Genomic DNA, 1,281 nt, shown 5'->3' on the forward strand with positions numbered 1-1,281 from the left:
AGAATAATAATTAATTTTAATATTTAGTTGTATAAGTTATCATTTTATCTTACAGTTATCAATCATTGTATTAAGATCATATGATATTCTTAGCTTGAATTATCAATTTTATATCTAAAAAAAAAAGAAAAAAACTATTCGAGGAGAAAATACAAATCTAATAGATGGCTAATTATTATGGTAATTTTGATAATAAATAAATATATATGGTCGATTTTTGAAAGTGTTTACTGATAAACAAAAATCAATAAATTATAAGTATAGTGCTAACATTACGTTATTATATCATGCTAAAATGTCACCTTTTATTATGTGACAATATTCTATGATACTATGTGGCATTTCAGTGTGATATAATAATTATTTAGGTTTAAACTTTTCAAGTTTTTATTTATGTTTCTTAAACGATATTGTTTCATTTATTTCATTCATTTCGGTTTATGACCAATAATAATGTCATATACAACCTGAATTTTATTTTTATTTTTTTTTGCTTTCCCATTTCAAACTGCTCAAACCATCAAAGAAAAAAAAAAAAAATCGATTAATTGTTAATTCCTTTTACTGAAATAACTTTTACTTATTTAAAATCACTTTTATTTTCGAAATTTAACTCATTTTTTCCATTTTTTTATACCTAATTTTCCCTTTATTTACTTTCCAATTTGCAATAATTAACATTTATAATTGTAAATTTTATTGTTAAAAATTTAGCAAAATATTTTTTCCGTTTTACTCTTTTAATGATTACATCACAATCTTTGTTGGACAAAAAAAAAAAAAAAAAGGAAAAAAATACTAAAAAGAAGTAACGATTTGAATAAAAAAGATATTTTAAAAAAAAGTTTTATAAATTTTTTGTTAAATATATTTAAATAATCAAAAGAATATTGATTTATTTGGTGCTATCCCAATAGTAGTCGTATTGCAATTTGTTGCTGCTCTTATTAATGATGATAACAGTGTTGTTCATGATGACGATGACGATGACGATCATGATGATCGTGATCATGATAATGATGATGATGATGATATGTTGATGCTTCATTGTTAGATTCGGCAAATATGGCATTGCTCAAGGACAAGATTTTTTCAATTCCTTCAATTTTAATTCTGTTACCGGCCGACTGATAATGATCATCATCATCATCATCATCATCACTACTACTATCACTGCTACTGTTATTTCCCCTTTAACCGTTAACATACAAAGTACCGGTTTTAAGGGTTAGTTAAATCAAATTTTCAAACGAAAAGAAATGAAAAGGTAAAGGAAGAAAA

General features: G+C 23.9%; 1 protein-coding gene across 1 annotated transcript; it reads left to right on the forward strand.

The window, feature by feature from the left end:
* Positions 1–886: 886 nt before the first annotated feature.
* On the forward strand, positions 887–1,054 carry LOAG_13675 (hypothetical protein; the record flags this gene model as incomplete). The annotated part of the gene is made up of 1 exon (XM_003149180.1): positions 887–1,054. A coding segment is annotated over one exon (168 nt), but the record flags the coding sequence as incomplete, so codon positions are not given.
* Between the last annotated feature and the right edge of the window lie 227 nt (positions 1,055–1,281).

The sequence above is a fragment of the Loa loa genome (assembly GCF_000183805.2).
Source record: "Loa loa unplaced genomic scaffold supercont3.234, whole genome shotgun sequence".
NCBI lineage: Eukaryota > Metazoa > Nematoda > Chromadorea > Rhabditida > Onchocercidae > Loa > Loa loa.